The sequence below is a fragment of the Solanum verrucosum genome, unplaced genomic scaffold (genome assembly GCF_900185275.1).
Source record: "Solanum verrucosum unplaced genomic scaffold, falcon-dt-bn FXZP01000241.1, whole genome shotgun sequence".
NCBI lineage: Eukaryota > Viridiplantae > Streptophyta > Magnoliopsida > Solanales > Solanaceae > Solanum > Solanum verrucosum.
The window spans coordinates 974,582-1,000,530 of record NW_026020543.1 but is presented as its reverse complement, the minus strand read 5'-3'; the positions used below and the strand labels follow the sequence as shown (position 1 = coordinate 1,000,530).

General features: G+C 37.0%; 1 protein-coding gene across 1 annotated transcript; it reads left to right on the top strand.

Annotated features, from left to right (window-relative positions):
- Positions 1-866: 866 nt before the first annotated feature.
- Positions 867-8,510, top strand: LOC125810028 (uncharacterized). The gene is made up of 3 exons (XM_049489543.1): positions 867-1,078; positions 1,161-1,453; positions 8,380-8,510. Exons 1-3 carry the CDS (start codon positions 867-869, stop codon positions 8,508-8,510), a joined length of 636 nt encoding a protein of 211 aa, XP_049345500.1.
- Positions 8,511-25,949: the final 17,439 nt, after the last annotated feature.

Sequence of the window (25,949 nt, the reverse complement as noted above, 5' to 3'; positions counted from 1 at the left end):
TTTCATCACTTTTTTGCTTTGGCCTTCAGCATCTTTAAGTTCTGTAACTTTAGGTGATCCAATAACTGCATCGTGGAACCATTCGGCGACTCGCTGACTGCTCCTTTCACTCGCCGACTTGATTTCTCCTTTAAGGCTTGGCACACTGGAACTTTAGGCGAGGTAATAGCCACTCGGTGATTCGCCCAATGGATTAGGCGATCAACGGGCCTTCATTTCTTCGTTCTTTTAGCTGCCTTGTTTCTTTTTGTTTGCTAGTGTCCATGCTTTGTTCCTAAATCCAAATACTTGGAAAACAATGATTTTACATCAATCATTAGCACAAAATAAGCATTTGAGTGCATTAAATCTATCCAAATAAAGCCCTAAATTAGTCTAAATCGTGGACTCATCATCGATCATTTGGCCAAGCAAGTGACTAATACAGAGTTTAGGGCTGCTTTTCAAGTGTTGGATCATACCGTGACAGCCAAAGCATATAGGGTTGTTGCGGTTCCCGTGAACCCAAATATGAGTACGGCGGCTTCTAGAGTAAGGGACTTCACTACGAAGATTCTCCAGAGTTTATTGATGAGGTCTATAAGTTTTTGATGATCATGGGAGTCACGCCGGTCTAAAAGGCAGAGTTGGTCGCCTATCAACTTAATGGTGTGGCTCAAATTTGGTACAACCAGTGGAAAGAAGGGACACCAAAAGATGCGGTTCCTCTAGATTGGGAGAAGTTTCAGGCTACTTTTCTTGATAGGTTCTTTCCCCTTGAGATGAGGGAAGCCAAGGTGCTTGAGTTCATTAACCTTCAAAAATGGAGTATGAGTGTGACAGATTGTGCTCTAAAGTTCACACAATTGTCTAAGTATGCTCCAACAATGGCTGTCGATTCAAGGGAAAGGATGAGTAAGTTTGTTTCGGGTATGTCTGAAATGGTGGTAAAAGAGTGCCGAGCTGCCATGCTCATAAACGACATGGACATCTCTCGTCTCATGCTTCATGCACAACAAATTGAGAAGGATAAACTTAAGGAAAATTCTAGAGAAGTAAGAAGGTCTAAGACGTTCTATGGTAATTTCTTTCATGCAAGGTTCGATAGACCTGGACGTCCTAGATTTCGACAATTCCCGTCATGGTTCCTCCAATGCTTCTCCTAAGTTCAACAACGATAGGGTGTCTAACCCAAAGCTTCAAGGAGATAGTGGTAGTGGGTCTTCATTTCCCATGACTACTTGTAGTAACTGTGGAAGGAAGCATGAGGGTAAGTGCATAGCTCACACAGATGGTTACTTTAGTTGTGGTAGGAGTGGTCACAAAATGAGGGAAATCCCAATGCTTGTGTCTAAAGGAAGAGAGGGAAAGCAAGCTACTCCTAGTGCTTCAGGTCCCAATGCTCCTAAGCAAAACCACTTTTATGAACTTCAGACTCATGGTGAACAACAGGGTTCTCCCGATGTGGTTACTGGCATGTTATATGTTTTCCAACTCGATGTTTATTCTTTACTTTATCCTGGTGCTACCTTGTCTTTTGTGACACCATATGTGGCTATGAGGTTTGATGTTCTTCCGGATGTGTTGTTAGAATCTTTTTTGGTCACTACTCCTGTTGGTGATTCTATTGTGGCTAAGAGGGTCTATAGAAAATGTCCCCTTTCCTTATCCCATAGAGTTACTCTTGTTGACTTGGAAGAGCTTTATATGCTAGATTTTGATGTTATCTTGGTTATGGATTGGCAGCACTCATGTTATGCTTCTATTGATTGTAGAACTCGTGTAGTCAAGTTTCAGTGTAGCCCCTAGATCTAACAATGGATAAACATCTCAATGAAAGACTCGTAACATACCAGTGACTAGATCAGGAGAATCTTCCTGGTCCTAGAGAGCCTCGAGAGCATACAACCTGTTCTGTGGCTGACCGCCACCTGTACCAGATTGTCACGACCCAAGCCTAGGGCCTAGACGTGACCGGCGAATGGGGAACCCGAAGGAACCCCAAACAAGCCTCATAGCGTATCTTACACATCATTGGTCGCGGAAGCAATTAAAATGACCATAAGCGATAAGCATAATCAAGGGGGAAATCGGGACTAAGGGAGCAAGAAAAAAAAAGAAATGGTACATAAATACCATAGATGAGTCAAGCTCAAGCATAATACACAACTTGTCCAACACCACCTCTAAACATGAGTACTTAGCGGGGGCCAAGACAAACTACCGGGCTCACCCTCATAGTCAAAACATAACTAAAAAGAAAAGTCTTATACATAGCAAAAGATCATGAGCAACGTCCCCGGAATGGAGGACTCACCAATAACCTTGATAGGAAATCGTATTAGCCACGCGGAGGAGGATGGTCAAGCGGTGCTCCGGTCCCTACATGGTCACATCATGTAGGCATAGAGTATGCGTTAGTACGTTTGAATGTACTAAGTATGTGGGATGCAATGCAATGCTACAATAGATGGACATCATAGGAAAAATGCATAATCGTACCCGATAGATAGCATATTAATGAGATGATATGTATAATGATGCTTATATAAAAATCATATTTAGTAGGACATAGTATATGTGTAGTGAGTGACCATCAATATAGTATTTCCAAGGCCTACCACCCCCTTGGAGAGGCGAAAGAGGTACAAACCCCTCAATATGGTTATACGGGCCTACTACCCCCCGTACTAGGCAACCAAGGTACAAACCCCTCGATACGGTTATACGGGCCTACTACCCCCCGTACTAGGCAACCAAGGTACAAACCCCTCGATACGGTTATACGGGCTTACTACCCCCCGTACTAGGCAATCAAGGTACCAACCCCTTGATACGGTTACCCGGGCCTACAACCCCCCGAGCTAGGCTTGATCGACTCACACACTATATAGAGAAAATCATATACATGTATCCATTTCATCATCATTTCAATACTTATATAATCATCCGACTCATAGGACGTACATTGGACCTTCCATTTCATAAGAATTCTATAAATGACATTTTATCAAACATATGGTGGGCTACTTGTTCATGTAAATAAAATCATGTGTTTCAAGAGTACTAAGTCCAACCAATTTCAAAATCCATATAAAACAGCCCACCAACAACATACATATATATATACATATATAACAACCTTCATAATTTGATCATTGAGGCATGAAAACCATAAACATCATATAATCATTCCATTTCATGATAATATACAAAAATAGACCATAATAGGATGTGTAGTAATAATTCCATAATTCAAGAGTTCATAAATGATCATAAGGACCCATAAACTTGAAGTAAAATAGAGGATAAATGGTTGGACTTGTGGAAAGGAAGGTTTCCACAATCAACCCACATACCTCAACTTTGGAGAATTCTTGATGAAGATTGGAATGGAGAATTGCTTGAGATTGAATCTTGAATCCGGAATTAAAGCTTGGGATCCTTGAATTTGGTTGATGATCTTGGTGGAATTTTTGGAGAGGGTTTAGAGAGAGTTTTTGGATGTTTTGAAGTTAAATGACTAAGTATGGATATGTCCCCTTTTTATAAAAACGTCCCAACACTTAGAAAAAAAATTGAGGCGGGTGAACAGTGTTTTCGGCTACTGGAATTTGCATTTTCTGTCGGACAGGTTTTACGAAAATGGTCATAACTCCTTCATCCTAACTCGGAATGAGGTGAAACAAATTGCGTTGGAAAGCTAACTCACAGAGCTTTAATTTTGATAGTTTGAGCTCCTTCCAGTTCCTTGTGTTCTGAGAGATATGCCCCTTTAAAGTTGACCCTCAAAATCGCATTTTTTGCGATTTTCGAATTTTGATACGGTTGTTCTAAAATTCGGGTTAGACTCATTTCCCACTCAATTTGACCCCCTGAATAAGAATATGAAGTCGAATTTCCGAAATGATGCACGAATTTTGAGATATATGGAAATAACAATTTTAGGTGTTTTCGAAGCACATTTTCGGGCATTTTTGGGGTCGTTTCACAGATGAAGTACCCTGCTGAGTTGGCTGACATGCTGGTGCTGCTAGGGTCGTAAACTAAACCCTATTGTTGTTACCTCCTTGCCTCTGCCTTGCAGAAGGGAAATCCTTCAATATATGGACAAACTGACCACGCCCAAAGAACCCTTCCTTGCCTGCAAGACACTTGCTAGGATGGTTCTTACCACACTTTGGACAAGTTGGGTAAGTCATGTTACCTGAAGCACTCCCATGATATTTAGAGCTTGATGCCTTACTTTCTGATTTTTTAGATGGACTACTAGCTGATGAAAGTGCTGGGACTATAGACCTCCACTGAAACTATGAGAGATTCCCACTGTTCGACTTTTGTTGTATGTATTCACAGTTTGCTGTTCTGGCATTTTTGTTATCCTTAGCCAATTCCCTAAAGTTATCTCCCTCAACTTGCTGAGCAAGAGTCATTAGTCTAAAGATATCCATATCCCCTAGAAGCATAAAATTCTAGCACTCGGTCTTCACCAAATCCGATACCCCAAAAAAGAACTTACTCAATTGTGCCCTTGAATCGACAACCATTTCTGGAGCATACCTAGAGAGTTGGGTAAACTTCATCTTGTACTCTTGGACCAACATAGAACCCTGCTTCAAGTTCATAAACTCTTGTCCCTTATCTCTGTAGGAAAGCTCCTGTAAAATAATCCCAAGTCACAGGAGTTGCATCTGCACCCCTGTTTTCTTTCCACTGAGTGAACCAGATATGAGCCTCATCCTTAAGTTGGTAGGATGCCAACACAATACTGTCAGTTCTAGTCCCTTGCATTACTCCAAAATTTTTCTTAACCTCATCAATGAAGTTCTGTGGGTCCTCACCAACCTTCTACACTAGAAACTAAGGCGGATTCATCCGAAAAAAATCTCGAACCCTAGCTGCAGCTTAACCACCATTAGTGTTAGTAGGAACTGTGGCCTACTGATTATTCTAATTGGCCACACTCTAAGCAAAAAGCAGGATCGCACTCCAAAATTTTGCATTTGTAACCCCATGATTTGGGACTCGAGGAACTGCATTAGCATTGCGTGCATTAGGATTCCGTGTGTTAGCTCAATGAGTATGCATGATCTGAAATGCATAACGATGAATTAGAAAGGGGATCATACCACGCACGATAAGAATAACAAAGAAAGTGAAGTTTTTGAGAAAACACTTCGTTGCCTCCCCCTTATAGATGTGGTGCACTTCACACCCATGAAAGAGACTCTACATAGTATGACTTTTAGACATCCTAGGAATTTTAAATCTAAGGCTCTCATACCAAGTTTGTCACGCTCCGAGGCTACCCCTTGACAAAACACGGGACCTAGGATCTCGAGTGACCCCAAGCTAACCCCGTGTCTTGCATATCATAAACCTACTGAAAGATAACTAAATAAAAATGAACTATGAAGAAGCTAAAATAGTAGCTATCTGAATTGGGGAGCGAACCAATTAATATGAATATATAAAACAAACTAAGAGTTTAGTGATGGAAGAAATATAAACTCAACAAACCAAGCTGATTCTACTACTATGTCTGAAAAGCCTCTAACTGAGCTGAGTTACTGGGACATGCTCCCAAGCTAACTCTAACAAAACTGAAACTAAAATGAAAACATGTCTATTCTCTTCGGAATAGGAGGACTCACCACTGAAGCTACTGAATGCTGACCGAGAATCGATCTAAGCACGGTCTAAATGTTCAGTACTAAACCTAAATAATGAAAAGATGTAGTGCAGATTATGCGTCAGTACTTAGATAGTACTAAGAATGCATGATATAAATACTAAGCTGAATAAATTTATGTAAAAGCTGAACAAAATATCACTGAGCAATACTGTAAACTGAGCAAGAATGTAAGTACTGAAGAGATAACCGAGAGCTAAATTGAATGCAATGACCAAGTACTAATCATGAACATGACATGCTAAACTGAAAACCTGGTCAAATGCGTTAAGAGTCTGACTGTGGGAGCTACTATTAACTGACATAAATCACGTGAGCTAAACGTGGAGTTCGATGTATACGCCCATCGAGAGGACCCAATATACCTTGCTAGGGGTATAAAGGCATGACTGGCGTGATCACTAAATCTGATGCCCAACAAAGGGGACTTAAACTCATACGGGGGCAGGTAGTTCTAGGACTATAGGGGTACACTGAACCCTAGTCCAACTCAATAATAAGTTTACTCCCAATTGAATATGTAAGTAACGCAAATGTAACTAAAATACTGAATAGCTCAAAATACTGACATGCAATCAGAGAATGAAACATTTATGTACTGATAATATGACATTCGAAATCTGGAGCATGACTATCTGTTTAGTTAACCTAGAAAGTATAATTCATGAACTAAAAGAATTTATACAAACTAAGGTTCTAAGTTTCATAGAAGGAATTAAGCAAAGTTTTCAAGAAAACAAATATTGAGATTATGGAGTATATAACAGCTGAAATCATAATAATTTCCAAAGATTTTACAAATCCTAGGTCTAAACAAGCTATGTAAAATTAAGGAACTCACTGAATTTTAGGGACCTAGTGGATGAAAGGAACCCATAGTGAAATCCCACATACCTGGTGACGAAATCTAACGGAGAAATCCTTCGATTTCAGGGCTGAAACTTGAAGCAAACCTTCTGGTTGTTCTTGGGAAACTTGTGCCTCTTTCTTCTCTTTTTTTCTCTAAGTTTGGATGATTTTTTGTGAATAAAGGTTCTGGGTATGCCCGACTAAGTTATTAGGCTTAAACCGAGTAAAACGACGTATTTTAGGCATCCAACAATGTATTTTAAGTGCCCAACACATACGGGAAAGGACAAAAATGCCCCTGACTTGAATCTGACGAGTACCACCGACTATAGGATTGACGGACCGTCGTTTGACATACCGACCGTCAGTAGGGGTCGTCGCTCAAGCCCTGCCCGACAGGGCTTCACTAAACCGAGCATAACTTTTAACTCCGAGATGGAATTTTAGCAAATTTGGTGGCATTGGAAAGAGGACTCAATTATCTTTCATTTTATAAGTCATATGCTACCTATTTCATCTTGTGCTAAAACATATGGCTGTTTGAAGTTGGCCCAACAACCATTTCCCTTCAATTGGCTACTGACCCTCACCTACGGTTAGAACTACGGTCCGTAGGTCCAGCCATAGACCGTCCTGGTCAACTGTGGGTGGGGTCAAAGACCATTAACATTTGGTGCCTAATGACGGACCCCATATACAGACCATGGACCGTCAGTGGCTTCCGTGGTTCTTGCACCAGGTCCTGGAAAGTTGCATTGTTCTATTTTCTCAAATCTGAAGTGTTACAAGTATGATCAGGAACATGCTAAGAATCCGGAAAGCAGATGTTGTGTGTTTTCAAAAGACAAAATTGGTGGAGGAAATTGCAAACATAGTTAAGGAAATTTAGGGTAGTAGATGATCATATTTTGTGCAACTAGAAGTTAGTGGGACTAGGGGAGGCATACTAATTATGTGAGATAAAAGAATATGGGAAGGGGAAGTAAGTTTTGTGAGAGCGTACTGAGTTCCATGTTGTTTCTATATAAAAAAATCAGGGTTTTAAATGGCACCTAATGGGAGTCTCCGCCCTAGATGACAGAGTTGAAAGGGAAGAAACTTGGTGGGAATTGGGGACAACTAGATGTCTATTCACAAGTCCTTGGGTCTGATATGGGGATTTCAATAGAGTAAGATATCCTACCGAGAAGTTCAGCTGCAGTAGAATCAGCAAGTCAATCACAGATCTTTCACAGTTTATTGAAGACATGGAATTAATGGACTTAGACATAGTAGGGGGAGAGTTCACATGGAAGGGGAAGTTAGTTTTGTGGGAGCGTACTGAGTTTCATGTTGTTTCTATATTAAAAAATTAGGGTTTTAAATGGCACCTAACGGGAGTCTCCGCCCCAGATGACAGAGTTGAAAGGGAAGAAACTTGGTGGGAATTGGGGACAACTAGATGTCCATTCACAAGTCCTTGGGTCTGATATGGGGATTTCAATAGAGTAAGATATCCTACTGAGAAGTTCAGTTGTAGTAGAATCAGCAAGTCAATGACAGATCTTTCACAGTTTATTGAAGACATGGAATTAATGGACTTAGACATAGTAGGGGGAGAGTTCACATGGAAGCAAAGGTTACAAACATTCCACTTTATTAAGACTAGACAAGTTAATGGTCTTTAATGATTGGGACACAAGATTCAGGAATATCAAGCAGTCTATTCTGTAGAGAATTGTCTTAGATCATTCCCTATTGATGCTACAATGTGGATAAAATGGGTTAACCAAATCATATTTCAAGTTTGAAAATTTGTGGCTGACTACAAAAGGCTTCAATGACAGAGTTAAAGGTTGGTGGGGTCTTTTTGTTTCCAGGGAATACCAAACTTTGTACTGGTAGCAAAGCTGAGGGTATTGAAATGAAAGTCGAAAGAGTGGAGCAAAACCAGTCAAAGATATCTGTAATAACAAAAGCAACTTGTGCTCAGCCAATTAGCAGAACTTGAAATAATATATGATCAAACAATTTTGGAGGAAGGAGTGATAGTTTCCAGATTATATCTTAGCACTGAGTTGGAAAAAATAGTCAAAAAATGAAGAAACAACATGGAGACAGAGATCTGGGGTAGTTTGTCTTAGATAGGGGGACAATAATATAAGTCTCTTTCACAAGATAGTAAATTCACACAAAAGAGTCAACACTATTGACAAAATCAAAGTGAGGTAGGACTTAGTGACTGAACATGCTGAAATACAAAGAGAAATCACTGAGTACTATGGGAATCTATATTCTGAAACTCAGGATTGGAGGCTAGAGTTGGAAATGAGGGAGTGTCCTTTTGATTTATGAAAATGAAAACAACCAACTGATGACCCCTTTTGAAGCTCCATAAATATTAGAAAGCATCACAATATTTGATGGGGACAAAGCCCCTGGCTCAAATAGCTTCTCTATGGCTTTCTTTAGTTAGTGTTGGGATATCATCACAACATAAATGGTTACAACATTTCAAAGCTTCTATGTGAAAAGAGTGTTATAAAAGAGTATAAATGCTATTTTTTGTGACTTTGATAACCAAGAAGATATGGGCAGAAGAACTAATTGATTTTAGACCAATAAGTTTAGTGGGGGAGTATACAAGATAATTGCAAAGTTTTTGGCTGAAAGACTAAAGAAGGTGATGCATAATCTTGTGAGCATGCAAAAAATGATTTTATCAAGAGCAGGAAGATAATGGATGCAGTGCTGATACCCAATGAATGTGTTGATTCCAAGAATAGGGATAACCAACCAGGGATCCTATTCAAGCTGATTATCCACAAGGCATATGATCACCTGAATTAGAAATTTTTTATTAAGATGATGACAAGGATGGGTTTTGGTCAAAGATGGTGAAAGTGGATCAGACAGTACATAAGCTCAGTGAAGTTCTCTATTATAATCAACAAAAACCCAGGTGGGTTTTCCCATCAAATAAGGGTCTGAGACAAGGGGACCCCTCTCATTTTCTTTTTATTTTGGCTACGGAGGGGTTGAGTAATCTACTCCAGACTTCAAGAGAAAATGGTTGGATCAGAGGTTACTAAGTGGGGGAGAATACAATATACATTCAAGAGATAACTCATATATTACGCATATGACACTCTAGTATTTTGTAAAGTTTTAAAGGAGAAAACATTGATTTTTAGAGTTATTTTAAATATTATTTAAGTTGTGTCAGGTTTGTGCATAAACTGGAACAAGAGTTTCATGTATCCAGTAACATAGTACCAAATATTAAGGACTTATCTTACAAGCTAGGAGGGAAAGTAGGTGAACTACCAACAACCTACTTGGGAATACCTTTGGGGCCTACGAGTAAGTAAAGTAGAATATGGAGTGGTGTAATTAAAAAATGTGATAGGAAGCTTGTGAACTGGAAGTGTCAATATCTATCCTCAGGTGGTAGACTAACTCTAGTTAATAGTGTCTTGGATGCCTTGCCATCATACATGATGTCAATATACCCTATACAAGTCAAAGTAGCCAAGATGTTAGATGCAATTACGAGGAACTTTTTATGGAAATGAGTGAAGATAAGAAGACGTATCGTTTGGTCAAATGGGAGTAGCCTCTAGTTAGGAAGAGAGGGGATGGCCTCAACATTACAGATTTGAGTACGCATAAATAATAACTTGATGATGAAAGGTTGTGGAAATTTGCATCACCAAAAGTGTTTCTATGAAAGGAGGTAATCATAACAAAATATGGCATGGAGGACAAGTAGATGACAGAGGTGGTGACCAAACCTTATTATTGTAGTGTATGGAGATCAATAAGGAATTTAAGGCTACTGATCAAGGATACAAAAAACATTAAGGTTGGTAATAGATAAAAAGTTGCCTTATGGAATGGCATATGGTGCAGATAGGAGACACTCAAACAATCATTTCACTAAGCTACATAATCCAAGTCAAGCACATGAAGCATCAATGCCAGACTTATGGACAGGACAAGGGTTGAACTTACGTTTGGAAAGAAACATAAATGACTGGGAAACAAAATTCATAGCAAGATTGCATGACATAATGGATATGGATACCAATCTAACATAAAAGGATGATAGATGGATATGGAGAGTGGAGAGAAAGGGAGAGTTCACTGTAAGATCTGCATATCAAGAACTGAGGCCTATTGAAGTGCAACAAGAAGGATGGCCTATAAGATGATCTGGAGAACAAAAATTTCATACAAGGTGAATTATTTCATACGACTTTTGTAAAAGGAGGAAGTCTTGACACATGCAAACTTGAGGAAACACAACCTTTGCTCTAGATGTTGTGTATTTGAAGAGCAGGTGGAGACAGTCAACCATCTCTTTTTACACTTCAATTGGACAGATCAATTATGACAGATATTCATTCACAAGAGGAAGATTCAGTGGATGAAACAATGGAGAATCACAGAAGTTCTAAAATGTTGGAACAGTGATGGAAATGCAGGAAAAAATAGAAGAGATGGAGGATTATCCCACCATACATTTGGTGGATAATTTTGAAAGAAAGGAATCAGAGATGTTTTAAATGAAAGAACAACAATATTGAGAAGATAAAGATAAATTACCTAGGTCTTTACTATATTTGGTGTAAGCAATTAGTTATAGGAAATTCTGAATATGTTAATAATGCTATTGACTGGCCGTAACTAGAAGATCATAGGACCAATGTAACTATAACTTTTTATAGGGAGACTACACTTTGATGTAGTATACATGTGGATATATAGAAGTAAATGTTACCTTTCTCAAAAAAAATTCCTTCTCAACAGCGTTAATGAATATTTGATCACCTTCCAACAACGATAACCTTGTCTGTTCAGGGATAAATATGTCCTTCACTTTGTTATGACAACAAATTATCAGGTGTCATGTGGAAGCTTGCAAAGCAAACCTCAAATGACTATGAGTAAGAAGAAAAACGAGAAGTATATCAAAAGAAACAAAGATTTAATGTGGTTTGGTCAACTGACCTACATTCACAAAGGAGATGAGCAATCCACTATATAAATATGAGAGTACAAAATATAGAGAGAAATTGTCAAGATTTTGCTGATTGTCTCTCAAAGTGATAATCCTTCCTTTATATAGAGAGTATACACATTACACATCCCCAATGATCCATTAGTCCTATCCCAAAAGATTAGCTATTCAATCCCTCTAAATCTTCCATTCAAATCCATCTAAATATCCTATGTTATCCCTCCAAATCTGCTATTTTATCACAATATTTTCCTCTATGATTATTACAACAAATCTCTATAATTACAACACTATATACATTAATATATAAAATCACTCTTTATTATTCATCATGCTAACATCCCCCCTCAAATTGATGTTGGTGGATCAAGAAAGATCAATTTGCCAACTAGAAACTGATGTCGTTGTCATGAATTTTAAAAATGAATTAGCTATCTAAAGATCAATGGATACGTGCGGAAGAGTGTTATCTCTTTTATTCAGGTTAGAAAAAACAAATACAAAAACAATGAAATAGACAGAAAATAAATAATTCGAGTCCACAGTAAGAAATTTAATCCCCTCAAGTACCCGAGGTTGTAGATTAATTCTTCCCAAAATAAAATGGATTAACTATTAAAGAGGTAACAATACCTCAAACTTCAATAGTTTCAGTGAACTCAAAGAACAACAACGAGAGCGCACACAGACTCAATCGATTGACAATTTGATTTGTAAGAAAATGTATGCAAAAAAGAGAAAGTTTTCCGTGTTAAAAAATGAGAGAAATACCTCTCTTTACATTATGCATGAATTTTCTAATAATTATGTTATGCGAAATTAATTTAGTAAATTAATTAATTAACATTCTGAATTAATTTTAAGAAAAAGGAAATTAATTAATGAGATTGATTAAATAAATTTTGCCTAAAAAATTATCAATAAATCACATCATTTGCCAAAGCCGAAGCCGAGCCATGCGGGCGACGACAAAACCGTGAGGGGAACCTTCTACTTAACTCTTTAACAACTAAAGGAAGTGTTCCATAATATAAGGACAACACTTTTCCTTTATTCTACCAATATGGGAGAAATAACTTTTTATTTTCAGAGACTTTCCCTTTGAAATGACTTTTCATTTTCCCTCCAAATTGGTTCCCCCACATTTCCCAATTTCTCATTCATTCTTATTTCCTATTCACACCTTCCTAAAACCCAACAAAGAGTAATGACTCCATTATCTAAAACTTCTAGCATATAATAATAATTTAATTCTATTTGTTTGGTCCTCTTATGATAAACCAGATTAGTAACAATCTGAATAACACTTGTATTATTATCATCGAGAGGAGTAGGATTAGATTAAAAAAATCCAATATTCTCCAAGAAACATGCACCAACCAGTAACTGAATGACAAATATCAGAACATCCTGTCCAATCAGAATCATTAAAGGCATTAAGACGAATAGGAGAACCATTAGGATAGAATCATCCATTAGTAGATGTTCCTAGAAGATACTGAATGATGCGATGAACTGCCAACAAATAGATATGATGGGGAGCTTGCATATCTTCAACAATTTCTGATCTCTAGTGGACCTCTCAGTAGGATTCGAACCCCGATGAAGTTCTGACCATCTATCAGAGAAAAAAGAACGAACGGATCTTGTAGGATTCCCAAGAAATTCTTCGATTTCTTCCAGAAACAGATGATTTACTGAACTACGAAAGAGATATCAGGAAAAGTAAAAGTAAGGTAATTTAGGATCCCAATTAATTGTTTAAATATAGTTGCATCAAGAAGAAGATCACCTTCCTCATGACGATACTTCACATTCAATTTCAATAATGTATCTACGAAGGAGGAATCTTGAAGGCCAGCCAAAAAAATCAGATCCTAAGTATATTTGCGTTGGTTTAGAAACACACCTAAAGAATTATTATGAACTTCCAAGCAAAAGAAATATGTAAGAGTACCAACATCTTTCAGATGAAAAGAATCTTTACGTTACTGTTGGAGACTAGTGATTAATGAAGAATTTGTACCCTTTATAATAATAATAATAATAATGTCATCTACATATACCAAAAGAAGAACTCAACTTGTATATGGTTTTTGAAGAAACAAAGATGAGTCATATTTGCTCTACTCAAAAGAAAATTGTAGAAAAGTAGATCAAAATTTATTAAACCAAGCCGTAGGAGCTTGTTTTAGTCCATAGAAAGACCGCTTCAACTTGCATACATATGATATACGTGATGAGGACAAACCAGGTAGAGGTTTCATATAAATACCTTATTTAATATCACTGTGGAAAAAACATTTTTGACATCCATTTGATGAAGAGACTAGTTTTACGAAGAACGAATGGCAATAATGTTCTCATCATAGTAATTTTTTTTATTGGTGCAATAGTCTATTCATAGTCCACACGATACTCTTGTCTATTACGAAGAACAACCAATCGAGCTTTGTATTGACCAAGAGTGCCATCAAAATGAAGATTAATTGAATGATCCCATTTACATCCGATTGGATGGACATTTGAAAGACATGAAACATTGTCCCATGTGTAATTTTCTTTAAGGGTCTAAAGATCTTCCTCCATTGTTTTCTTCCAACATTCATGCTTAGAGGAAAAGCCATACCAATTAGGAGTACGAGATACTCTAGTAGATCACCAAGTAGGCATAGGAGGATCAGACCTTCAAGAATTATCAAATTCTAGTTGTGGTGCAATCTCAGGTGGCGGATCAGTTTCGGGATGGGGCAGAGTTGGCTGATGTCATTCATAAACAAATACAGGTTTCAACCACTTAAAAGAAGATCACAATCCTCAAAATTAGGAAGATAATGAGAAACAGAAGATGACTCAACATGAGTAGAGAAGAACAATTGATTTTCAAAGAAAACAACATTTCTAGAAGCATGAAATTTGGTAGAATATGGATCATAGAAAATAAAAGTTTTCTGTAAAGTACCATAACCCATAAAAATACATTTAGTAGAATGAACATAAAGTTTATTGCATTGAGAAGGAGGCAGATTGTAACACCCAAAAATTTCTAAGTTAAGTCTCGAACCATTCTTCATTTACATGTAGTGTCATATCGGGTGATTCTTAAATTTGCCCACATGTGTAAAGGTAAATTCTTTAGTGTGAGAATGATTTTGGATATCAATTAAGGTCATTACAAAAATTTCTAGCACAAAGTTGAGTTGAAAGTTTCCTTGCTGATTAAGTTTTGACATAGGATTTTACTTAGGTCAACTTAAAATGACCATATCTCTTAGAATATAAAAACTCACATGGTCGATAACCTATCAAAATAAAGGTCTTTGAAATGTCTTTCCAATTCCACCAAGTTTGCGTCATTCAGTATTTGGAGTAGAGAGTTATGATCATTTTACTAACTAATGTAGTGCAGTTTCGTTTTAGCCGCGGGAAAATTGTAAATTAGGTAGTTTTGTTCTCCTTATACCACTAGGAAAACCATAAAAATGGATTCTTAATTCCTATAAAGCCCTAAACAATTCTATTTCCATCTTTTAATCCACCATTCTCTTCTTTCTCAAACCCAAAGGGAAAAATTTAAGGAAAAATCAAAATAGAAGACTCCATTCAAGATTCTTTCCATCATTTTCAAGTCTCTTTTTCAAGGTAAGTCCTTTTCTCCAAGAATTTCATTCTTTAAAACTCAAATTCCTCGATACAATTATGAATCACTAATGAAAATCGTAATTGTTGGCCATAGAGTTTCAAGAAACTAATTCAAGAAATCTCAAGAAATCTTTTCTTGATTGTTCTCCTTCAAGCTAGGGTTTCAAGGCTTCTAATCAAGTTCTTCTTCAAGATTCTTCAAGAACCTTGTTTTTCTAGGTCTGTAAGGATATCATAGTGTTGGTATAGTTCGTCCTCATGCCCTACATGTACTTTTAGATAAGTAAAAGACTAATCTTGGATTCTACCCCTAGATTTAAGTATTCTTAAGATGAGTTAATTTTGAGTTCTCAACTTCCTATTTCTTGTTGAAAATATATTCCTAATTATTGAATTGATATATGTTATGCACTAACATTATTGATTTGAGTCGTTCATGTCTATAATTTCGCATGAATCCTATGAATTGAGTTATAAATTTTGACAAGCTTTCTAAAGCCAACACTTGAGTTTTAAATTGAGTTTTTTGAGGAAGTAAAGATGAGTTTTGAGAAAGATTTATAGTCATATGTTTCTATATGGTTATTGAGGTAATCAAGTTGAGTCATTCCTGTCCATAATTCTGCATGAACCCTATGATTTGAGTTATATATTTTGGAAAGCTTTTTAAACCCAACACTTGAGTTCTTAAACTGAGTTTTGGGAAAGTAAAGATGAGTTTTGAGAAAAGAGTTTCTAAAACATGATTAATGTGACAATCAAGTAGGCCATCAATATATCATTAGTATGTTATCTAGATATACCATCAATGTTTATGTAGTATAACTTCCCGAGTCATCAATGATCATACTAAAATATGATTTTGATATGTTTTTGAGTAAGAGTTTTCAAGTATGAATTGAATAAGAGTATAATGGGACTATGTATTCCCAAAGGTATCAATTTTTACATTGATAAAAGAGAATCTGAGGTTACTAAATGAGTTATGAGTTCAAAAGATATCCACAGAAGTTACCTTTTTTAAGAGGGTAGTTTAAGCAATTATCTCAAATCAGAGGAAGAGTTATGTTTTTAAATATATGAGCATGATTATATATTATTGGGAGTAGTATTGAGCACCAATATGGGGACGAGTTCAAAAAAGTCAAAGTCCTCATAAATCATGTCTGCCAACATGGGTAAAGGGTCATACTTTTTTAACTGATTCCTTATTGCTTTTTAGCATAACATAGTTGATCCACTTAGTTGAGGTGTTCTATACCCCGTCAAGGTATAAGACAGTTCTGGCGGCGTGGGTGAGACGATGTATCACGTAGCTTATAGTGATGGTTGTCGGTCAGAGAATCTCCCAATAAAGTTAAAGTGTATTTTTATATATCACTTATTATGTTGAGTTTAGAGATGAGAGAGTATTTTGTAGAGTTTTAAATGATTTTACACCTTTATTTCTTTACATTCAGTTGAGTATATATCTATATCTACTGCAATCCTTTCATTCAGTTGTTTGTTTATTCTGCCATATTACGCTGTCGTACATTCCATGTACTGATGTCATTCAACCTTTATCCTTTTATGATGCAAATACATGTTCTTAGGACCCTCAACATGAGTCCATTGAGATCACTTCGTTTGCTCGCCAGCTTTTGAGTAAGACCTACTTGCTTTCAGAGGACTCCAGTTTTATGTGTTGTTAGTATTAGTAACATTTTGAGTAGTCGTGGGTTTTGTCCTGACGCTCGTTTATATATAGTAGAGGCTTCATATATAGACAGTCTTGGAGAGTCTTTCGTTTTTAGATATTATATTTAAAACTTGTGTTTCATACCCAGTATATTCAGCGAAGTTGTCAGATTGAGTAAAGTATTTTTAAACATTTCTTTCAATTTGATGCTTATGTATGTTTTAGTAAGTCTTCCGCTTGTAGTCTGCCAGGATAAAGGTTCACTTGGGGGCCAAAATTAGTTTTCAAGTGCTGGCCACGTCGAGGGTGTAGGCCCGGGTCGTGATAAACTTGGTATCAGAGCACAATGTTCAAGTTTCCTAGGGTGTCTATGAAGTCGTGTGAAGTAGGATCTTATTTATGGCTGTGAAAGCCCCACTTCTACATATGAGGGACTACAGACATTTAGGAAAAATATCCCTTTTTTCGTACTCTAAATCGTGCAGTAAAGCTATCTCATATGGAACTTATTCAAACTCGTGTGTTTCTCATTTTCATTCGACTACCCCTCATACTCAAAGTAGTTGAAAAGCAAAGTTGGTTCCAAATTGATGAGTTACTCTCAGTAAAAGTCTTGAGGAAGTCATGAAAATGGAAAGGAGCTTAAGAGAATCCCATGAGTGATCTTAACTATTGAGATTCAAAAGAATGCACTCTTATTCATATGAATCATGCGTTCGAGCCAAAATAGAGATGTATTCCTAGACTCTTTTCTCAAACATTGTTTCAGTTGAGACCCTTATGTGAAAGAGTATTGTAACACCTCGTACCCAAAAGAGGAAAGCTTAACAGATTTTAGAAATCCCAGGTGTCATCCACAAGGGCCTACCAGGACCCGTGGTGTAGTCCACACCCTGTAGGTGAGCCCCGTTGATGGACACCATGGAACTGCCTAAGGCAAAACCAAGCTAGGACCCACGCCCCATGGATGGGTCCAGGACCTATGGTTAGGGGTGTTGTGGGTGGCCAACAAAGTATCTGAACTCAGACCACATTTGATCAGGACGGACAATATGCCCATCCACGACCCATCAATGTGGTCTCATAGGTCAGGCCTCGTTGATCAGTTAAGACGTGCACAAAGGGACAGTCTGAGTTTAATTAGAATTAAGCGGTGTCATTTTACCCTAGACTAGACCACTTATATAAATACTTTAGACCCCTAAATTCATTCAGCCTAAGTCATCATTTCAAAACCCCAAAGAAATCCCAAGCTCCTTTCCCAAATATTCTCTATCTAGAAAGTTGAAGAACAAGAAGAAAAGGGTCAAGCTAGGTCAAGTCAAGTCTCCAATATTCCAAGATTTGTGGGCTTTGTAATCAAGGTATGATGGTTTATTCATCCATGGTCTCCTTTCATACATGGAACCCAATGATTTCCCCAAATTAAAAGAAGAATTCCCCAAGTCAAACTAGAGTTAAATTCCTAATTCTCAAAGACATTACCAACATGCTACTTTCCCTTATCTCAAATGGCCTAACAGTTGTGAAAGGTTGCTGAAAATTGTGGAGGGTTTCTGGTAGGAAGTTCAGCTCAAGGAAGTGAAATGGATCAGGCCATCTGGTAATATATTTAAGTTAAACACAGATAGAAGTGCATTAGGAAATCTTGGTCAGATTGGAGGTGGAGGAATTCTTAGAGACTCTAAGGGTGATATGGTGTATGCATTCATCATTCCCTTAGGAAGCGGCACGAACAACCAAGCTGAAACCCTTGCAACTGCTCATGGGATTCAATGGTGTCTTCAACATGGCTTTCTCACAGAATCAAACCTCCTTGGAGCCTGCAACAACACATTTCTCCTCTTATCAACACCATCAGTCAGCTGGAATTTTTTCAGTGTAGACACACTTACAGGGAAGCTAATAGTACTGTAGATTTTCTCTCTAAAAAAAGTCACAAAACTAACATAGTTCATCACTACTACACTTATCAACAACTACCAGTAGAAGCCAAAGTTAGTTATTTTCTAGAAAATATGGGCATGTCCAACTTTAGAAGAAAGAGATTGAAAAGAATTAAACAACTTCCATGATGGTGCACTCCTTAGTCAACTACCATGTTCATTATAGCTTTTTTGTTAGATTTAGCTTTTTGGATAGGCTTTGGTTTTATTCTCTTCTTACTTTGTAATGGGAGAGTCTCCCTTGTTTATACTTCCTAGTTACTTTGTATTGAGAGGAGTCCTCTCTTCTAGGTGCATAGAGATTAGGTTTCCTTTATAGTACGGGGACGAGTTGACTATCCTTAGGAGGAAGGTTGACTCTTGAACCACCATAGGACTAGAGGTAAGGTTTTATGTCCCCCTCCTTGTATTTTTCTTTTGTTTTTATTTATGATAATACCTGGGGTTGTTGCTAAGCCCCTAACCCCAGAAGGGTCGATTAAAAATAAAATAAAATAGGATTTCTTCTAATGTTATGGGTTATGATCCAATTGAGTGGATTATGGTTGTTTATGACTGTTTAAGATTGAATTGATAGAATTACATGTTTTTAGTATGATTATACATGTATCCATGATTAACCAATAATTCTAAGATGAATTTGATATCAATAGGTTTTATGTCACGAAAGGGGAAATTGAGGATTTAGATATAATCTTCTAGGATTGTTGAGATACATTGTAGATTGCTTGAGATTAGAGTATAAAGATATGAATTGCCTAAGAGTAAGCATGTAGACGTGAATTGATTAAAATAAAAGTATATATGACGAATTATGACTTGTAGGCTTTGAGGCTAGAGTTGTCTTGAAACTAAGGCAAGTATGATGAATGATGATTAGTATTGCTTTTAGACTAAAACTTATATATTGATGTGTGTTTATTAGGGCTTCGATAGTAAAGCTTATATGTTGAATTATGTCTAGTAGGGCTTGAGAGTAAAGCTAATATTATGAGTTATGTCTAGTAAGGCTTTGAGAGCAAATATATATGATGATTTTTGAATTGTAGTTAGAATTGTAGTGGAAGGATTTACCCACATGCTCTACTCTATGTATGTATGAATGTATAATGTGAAAGGTTTTCTCATATAAAATTATTCTAGGTTCAAAGGCTTGCTCACCTAAAATGATTCAAAGCATGTATGAACTATGATAGCTTGAAGTAATGTTATGAGTTCCCTTCATGAATAGCTTGACTTGGTAAGACATGACCAAACATGGTAGCTTGAGTTAGCAGATGTCATGGATAACCATGGATTGAGCAATAGTACACTTCCAATAGTTAGCTTGATCTAGCATTAGATGATGCTTTCATAATAGCTTGACTTGGTGAGGCCACACCATATCATGATAGCTTGGATTGAGAAATAGTACCCTTCATTGATATAGATTGGACTTACATAGTAAGGTGCTTTCCAAGATAGCATGGTCTAGCATAATGAGGTGCTTTTCCTTGGTAGCCTTGAATTGGTAAATCGTAACCATTCTTGAATAATGATGTGTGTTGGACTAGTAAAGACGTACTCTTCCATGAATAGTAAGAATAGTTAATGAGGGACTAATCCTTAATCAAAGTAGCATAGTTATGATGAAACAAGCTTTACTTCAAGGAAGTATTGTAAGTATGTTTTGATATGAGATTACTTGTTATGATGTTAGATTAGCTTGGATTGAGTTTCCCTTCCTGATATTTATGACTAAGAGGTGGATGACCTATGTATTGAGTAAGAACAAGTTGAGGTTACTTGGGAAGTGTTCCTCTTATATTATGTTGATTTATGTGCCTTGAGTATGCTTATGACTTATGTTGTTATCTCTTATGATTATAGTATATGTCTTATGTTGACTAATGCCTATGTTATACTTATGTTGATGATTTATGCTAGGCATCATAATTAGTACATTTTTGTAATAACGCATACTCTTGCCTACATTCTTATAAAATATAGGGTCTGGCGATATTGACCTCCATCCTCGTGGCTAGGTTCATAGTAGAGAAAGAAGAGAAGATTTGGTGAGTCCTCATACCATTCGAGGATTTGACCCCCTTTCCTTTATGTCTTTTATTTTATGTTTCAAAACTTTTTTATGGGTTTTGTCCTTAAAACTTTTAAGTTTTAGATGGTTTGAGACAAGTGTTAAAGAATTTCGCTTTGTTTTGTGAAACTTTGATATTATTCAAAATGTTTTAAATTTCAGTACTATTTTCTATTATCTTATGTTATAATATGCTAAGGGGCTTGTATGAGGCCTCTCGGGTCTTGTATTCCTTGTTACTTCTAGGGGGTACCCCTGAGTCGTGACAAAATTGGTAAATAGAGCACAAGGTTTAGAATGATTCTAGGATGTGTCAAAACCACGCCAAGTAGAGTCTTGTTCATGAGTGTGAAGAACACCACATTTATGAATGAGAGGCTACAAGATTCTTACGAAACTTCACTTCTTCATTACTCTATGCGGTGCCATAGAGTTTAACTCTATAAGGTCTTTATCCTAATCCTTACTCGATGGTATGCAGGATATGACTACTACAAGGGATAATGCTTGAAGGAATGAGGAAGACAATTTGGATTAAGAAGTTCCCCCTAAAGTTCCTCCATAGGCTCCGATTGACCCTTTGGTCAAGGATGTGACTAATGCACAGTTTAGGTCAACTTTTCAAGTGTTGGCTTAAGCCGTGATAACCCAAGCCAATAGTGGTGGTAGCTCCCGTGAACCCATATGTAGGTACAATGGCTTCAACAATGAGGGAATTTATGAGGATGAACCCTCCGGAATTTAATGGTTCAAAGCTTGAGAAAGATCCTCAAAAGTTCATAGATGAGGTCCATAAGGTGTTAGACATATAGGAGTTACTCCAGCAGAGAAGGCGGAATTGCCTGCATACCAACTCAAGAGGGTTGCACAAGTTTGGTTTAATCGATGGAAATAAGTTAGACCGGTAGGAATGGGTCCCATAGAGTGGGAAAGGTTCAAAACTGCTTTTCTTGATAGGTTATTTCCTCTTGACATGAAAGAGCCTTTGGTGCTTAAGTTTACTAAGTACCCATTTGGCCATAGATTTCCCAAGTTATATTTGGGGAAAAATTTGGCAAATAGTGTTTGTTCATAAAATTTGCCATTATTTGCAAATATATTTGTCAAATATCCCAAATTCCCAAATACTAGTTTTTTCTAGTATTTGGGCAAAATCTCATTATTTGAGATCCTTTAAATATTGAAATTTTACACCAATTTTTTATCTTTTACAAAAACACCCTCTATAGTAGTTATTTGCATTTTATTACAGAATTTTTTACGTGAACACCAAAGTTGTGATGGTATATTTTGTGAATATGAAAGTGGTGATATGGTTGTTGATGAAAACGATGAACAATCGGCTCAGGGTAACAAAGTCATGTGCTTTGTATACTTCACAATGTATGGAATGATGCTTGTTGCACTCACTCCAAACTACCACATTGCTCCAGTGTCATGAACACTACTTGTTATTTGTTGCAACAAAGGTCCAATTGGCTTATAATACAAACTTATGGTTAGTTTAGATAGTTTTTAAAACTTATGGATATAAATCATATTTTTCTAAAATAGTGAAACATGTTTTCCAAATACTAAGACCAAACACATAGTGAAATTTCACCCAAATTTTCACCCAAATAATATTTGCCAAGAATATTTGGAAATCTATGGCCAAACGCTAGCTAAGCTCAGGCAAGGTAATATGAGTGTTAAGAAATATGCTTTGAGGTTTACTCAATTGTCGAAATATACTCCAACTTAACTGGCCGACTCTAGGTCGAGAATGAGTAAGTTTGTGTCGGGTGTGTCCGATTTAGTAGTGAAAGAATGTCGTACCACCATGCTCATTGGTGACCTGGATATTGCTCGTCTTATGACTCATGCTCAATAGATCGAAGGGGAGAAACTAAAAGGGAGAGCTAGGGAGAAAAAGAGGTCTAGAAATGATGATGTTAATTCTTCTAATGTAAGGTCCGATGGACATGGTCGTCTTAATTATCGACAAAGGTTTTTCGTGTAGGATTAGTTTAATTCTCCTAAGTATAGTGAAGATAGGATGTCTAACCCTAAACCTCAAGGAATTTATAGTGAATCCCTGTGGCCTACTTGTGCTAGATTTGGAAAGAGACATGAGGGTAGGTGTTTAGTCGGTATGGAGGGTTGCTTTAGTTGTGGTGAAATTTGTCACAGAATCAGGAATTATCCAAAGATGAAGGCTAAGGGAAGAGAGGGTAAGCAAGTTCCTCCTAGTGGTTCGGATACAAATGCTCCCAATTAGAATAGGTTTTATGCTCTGTAAGCTAGAGGTGAACAAGTGTGTCCTCCAAATGTTGCTACCGGTATGTGCTTTATGCTTTATTAGATTTTGGTGTTGCTTTGTCTTTTTTGACTTGATATAGTTGGTATGCTAGACTTTGATGTTGTCTTTAGTATGATTGGATGCATTATTGTTATGTTTTATTGATAGTAGAACCCAATAAGGTCATTATGAGTTTTGGGTATTTTGAACAAATTTGATGAATAGGGTGTTTAGATAATACCTCGAGATGTTCAATTAATAGACTCCTATAAAGGGTAAGTATAGTTCACCATTGTTAAGAATCGTCTTGTATGACGAAAGTGAAAGCTTAGTGATAACTCGATCCGACCTTAGAATTGAAAGAAGCAGTTCTTAAAAAGTCTGTTTAGGCTTTCTCCTGGGGGTGGGGGAGATCCTGTGCTTATATAGCAAGGTCATTGAGTGTTGCTAATGTTCATGATTTGGGTTACTTGAATTTCTTACCTTTGAAAGGTGTAATGAGTTTGGGAAGTTTAGTCCCTGTTTTGTTGGCCCATATGAGATCTTAGACTGGCAAATTAATAAATAGAAGAACAATGAAGTTTCTTCTGTGAAAATGTTATGGAGGGATCTTTTAGTGAGGATTTTAGTTGAGGATGCTACTTAGATGGCCGAGGCCCAGAAGATGTCCCGATATCCTCATCCTTTTCCTTCTACTCCTCCTCTAGCTTGAGATGAAGAGTTCCTCATGGTTTGTTCTTAGTGTGAAGTCATGTGTGTTTTAGATGTTCATGATTTCTTTATGATTATGCATGTTCATGAAAAGTTTATGTTTAGAAAGAAAATGAGTTTGCATGATTGATTTTCCCCAAGTTGTAGTGCATTGAGTATTAGTTGCCTATAGATTTTGCTCCCCAGTAGACATGCAAGTGTACGTGGTCGCGCAAGTAATATAGATTCTTGAAGAAACGAGTTATCGTTCCCAAGGGACTTATGATTAATTTATATTTATCATTTAACTCTACAAATAAAAGTAAAAGTAATCTTTTCAAAGAGTTGATGATTAATCGTTAACTACCACTAATTATGAATTAAATAAAAATAACTAATTGTGAACAACTTTGATATAATGTGTCAAGCAAGTTTAAAACAATTCCAGGACTGTAGCATATACTTAACATCATGTATCATATCATTGGCATAGAAAGAATTTCAGTTGTCAAGTTACTGATTTATAGGGTTAATTATATGAGTTGGGCTATACACCTCTCGTCGCCTACCCCAATTAGCTACCTAACTACTTCGTTGAGTGGAGATAAATAGACTAATTGGCGAGCATTTATATTTCATCTTATTTCGTAACCAAGCGAGTTGTTCGTCCGGGCGTCACTCCTGAACACAAATCACCTCGACTTAATGGGTCAATCAAGCTCTCTATATTCTCTGGTCTATCCAACCTCTCCTCTCTCGATTTTAAGATTAGACAATAGATTTATCTCTAGATGGCCAGTCAAGAAATACTAAAACAAGAATATAAAAGTAACTTATAATGACAACCAATAATTAATTCATAAACCTTAAATATTCAACATTCAATTCATAGCTACAGCCCCAGAATTAGGGCGTTTAGCTACTCATGCTATTAGAAAACAAGAAAATACAATAGTTTATCCAATTTTCAGAAAATAGAAGAGTTAAAGGAATAAGACCTATTACAAACTTGAATTCTTGCCCTTGCACTCTAAATAAAAAGTTGAAAACCTACTAATGAACCCTAGTGGTCTATTTATAATAATTAGAAAGACGCAGACCCAATCCTCAACTAACAAGGAGTCCTATTTAGTTGAATGTTTGCTGGAAAAGTCGGCATCATGGTGGGGCGCCGCGCCTTTCATCACGCCTGAAACTTGCCTCTGATGTTTCCTCCTTGGCGCGCCGCGCCTAGTAGCGCGCCTGAGGGTTGTCTCTGAACTTTTGGCCCAGGCGCGTCGCGCCTAGCAGTGCGCCTGGCCCTGGGGTCTTCATCATTGGCTGCTTTTCATGCTCTTTTACATCTCTTTTCTTCATGTTGACTCCAATTCCCTTTAGCTTTCCTGGAACAACTAATCATGTGTGTAAGTGTACATTCATTACAAGTTACACCAAAAATTAAGCTAATGGCTAGAGATCATCTTTCAATCTAATTAACTTATGGACATTTATTAACAATTTAGGCATATAAATATGCCTAAGATCACCACCCTACACTTAGAACTTTGTTTGTCCTCAAACAATCTCTAGACTATCAATTTTTCAACCCTTGGACTTATCAACTCACCTCCAAATCAACCAAACATTTTTTTATCATGATCTTGTAGTTCACAATGGGTGCAAAAATTCACAACCTTTACACCAAGTACAACACATGCTCAAAGAATGACCCTTTTATTATTATTTCCAGGCTAATGCAAACTCATACAAGCACATTAATTCGATAATCTTATATATGCCATGAATGCCCTCACTTGTTCTTGTTTAGTAGAGCATTTCTCTCGAACAACTTGCAATGTCAACAAGGCCTATTTTTCAAACAATCAACTTACCCTCACAAAAGAAGTTCTTACTTTTATCAACATGCCATAAGCTTGCCAATAGCGTATTATTACTTCCGCACATATTTCTCAAGGAATCAAGAGGACTTTCATTAGGTTGTAAAGTAGGCTTAAGGTAAGGGAAGGAATATTTAGGAATCATTTTAGTGACTACACCTCCCTAATGCACATATCATTATCTAGCCAACAATTTTCTTTATAGCTCTCCTTTCTTCCTAGTACACACTTCA

Coding starts and splice junctions, on each gene's coding strand:
- LOC125810028 (XM_049489543.1), top strand. CDS start 867: ATGGCTGTCGATTCAAGGGAAAGGATGAGTAAGTTTGTTTCGGGTATG. Junction 1,079..1,160: donor GGTAATTTCTTTCATGCAAG/GTTCGATAGACC, acceptor CAACAACGATAG/GGTGTCTAACCCAAAGCTTC. Junction 1,454..8,379: donor TTCTCCCGATGTGGTTACTG/GCATGTTATATG, acceptor TTTTGTTTCCAG/GGAATACCAAACTTTGTACT.